The 955-nt window shown below is 61.9% G+C and overlaps 1 protein-coding gene across 1 annotated transcript in view; it reads right to left on the bottom strand.

Annotated features, from left to right (window-relative positions):
• FUK (fucokinase) overlaps positions 1 to 955 on the bottom strand; it is a 16,082-nt gene that overhangs the window by 9,031 nt on the left and 6,096 nt on the right. The window contains 2 exon segments of the mRNA XM_018575285.1: positions 533 to 703; positions 789 to 946. Of these exon segments, the coding sequence (XP_018430787.1) occupies positions 533 to 703; positions 789 to 946 (329 nt within the window).

Raw genomic sequence — 955 nt, 5'->3', positions numbered from 1 at the left:
CTGAGAGGTCGGTGGGGATGAGTGAGGGCCACTGAGAGGTCAGTGGGGATGAGTGAGGGCCCCTGAGAGGTCGGTGAGGATGAGTGAGGGCCACTGAGAGGTCAGTGGGGATGAGTGAGGGCCACTGAGAGGTCGGTGAGGATGAGTGAGGGCCCCTGAGAGGTCGGTGAGGATGAGTGAGGGCCCCTGAGAGGTCAGTGAGGATGAGTGAGGGCCACTGAGAGGTCGGTGAGGATGAGTGAGGGCCCCTGAGAGGTCGGTGAGGATGAGTGAGGGCCACTGAGAGGTCAGTGGGGATGAGTGAGGGCCACTGAGAGGTCGGTGAGGATGAGTGAGGGCCCCTGAGAGGTCGGTGAGGATGAGTGAGGGCCCCTGAGAGGTCAGTGAGGATGAGTGAGGGCCACTGAGAGGTCGGTGAGGATGAGTGAGGGCCCCTGAGAGGTCGGTGGGGATGAGTGAGGGCCACTGAGAGGTCGGTGGGGGATGAGTGAGGGCCCCTGAGGATGAGAGGTCAGTATACGAGATCCGTTACCTGCAGCTGGTCGTGGGCCCCCAGAAGGCTGTACACAGTCAGGGGGAGGTCCTGGATACGGATGGGATGGGCCTGGAGGATGACATCACTGAGTCGGTACCCGCGCAGCTCGGCTCCTCCCTCTGCGGCAATGCCAGTCAGGAGACACCCGCTGCCCACATGAAGAGGACCCTATGGGAAGAGCTCAGTGTCGGGAAGCTGGGAGTGGCACTCACCGATGATGACAGGAAGGGGGCGTGTCCCCGGCACAACTTACCTCCAGGTGGCAGTTCTGCACCACACTACCGCGGCACAGCGTCACCTCCCCGCTCAGCAGACTGTTCACCACACAGCTCCCGTCTTCTACCAGATCCGCATGCTTCATGGAGAGAGAATGATACCCTGAGCACACATGCGCGCCAACATCCCCATCCTCTGGTACCC

This window comes from Nanorana parkeri, unplaced genomic scaffold, assembly GCF_000935625.1.
Source record: "Nanorana parkeri isolate BGI_ZX_2015 unplaced genomic scaffold, ASM93562v1 scaffold3736, whole genome shotgun sequence".
Classification (NCBI taxonomy): domain Eukaryota; kingdom Metazoa; phylum Chordata; class Amphibia; order Anura; family Dicroglossidae; genus Nanorana; species Nanorana parkeri.
The sequence above is the reverse complement of the archived record's forward strand: the minus strand, read 5'-3'. Positions and strand labels throughout refer to the sequence as shown.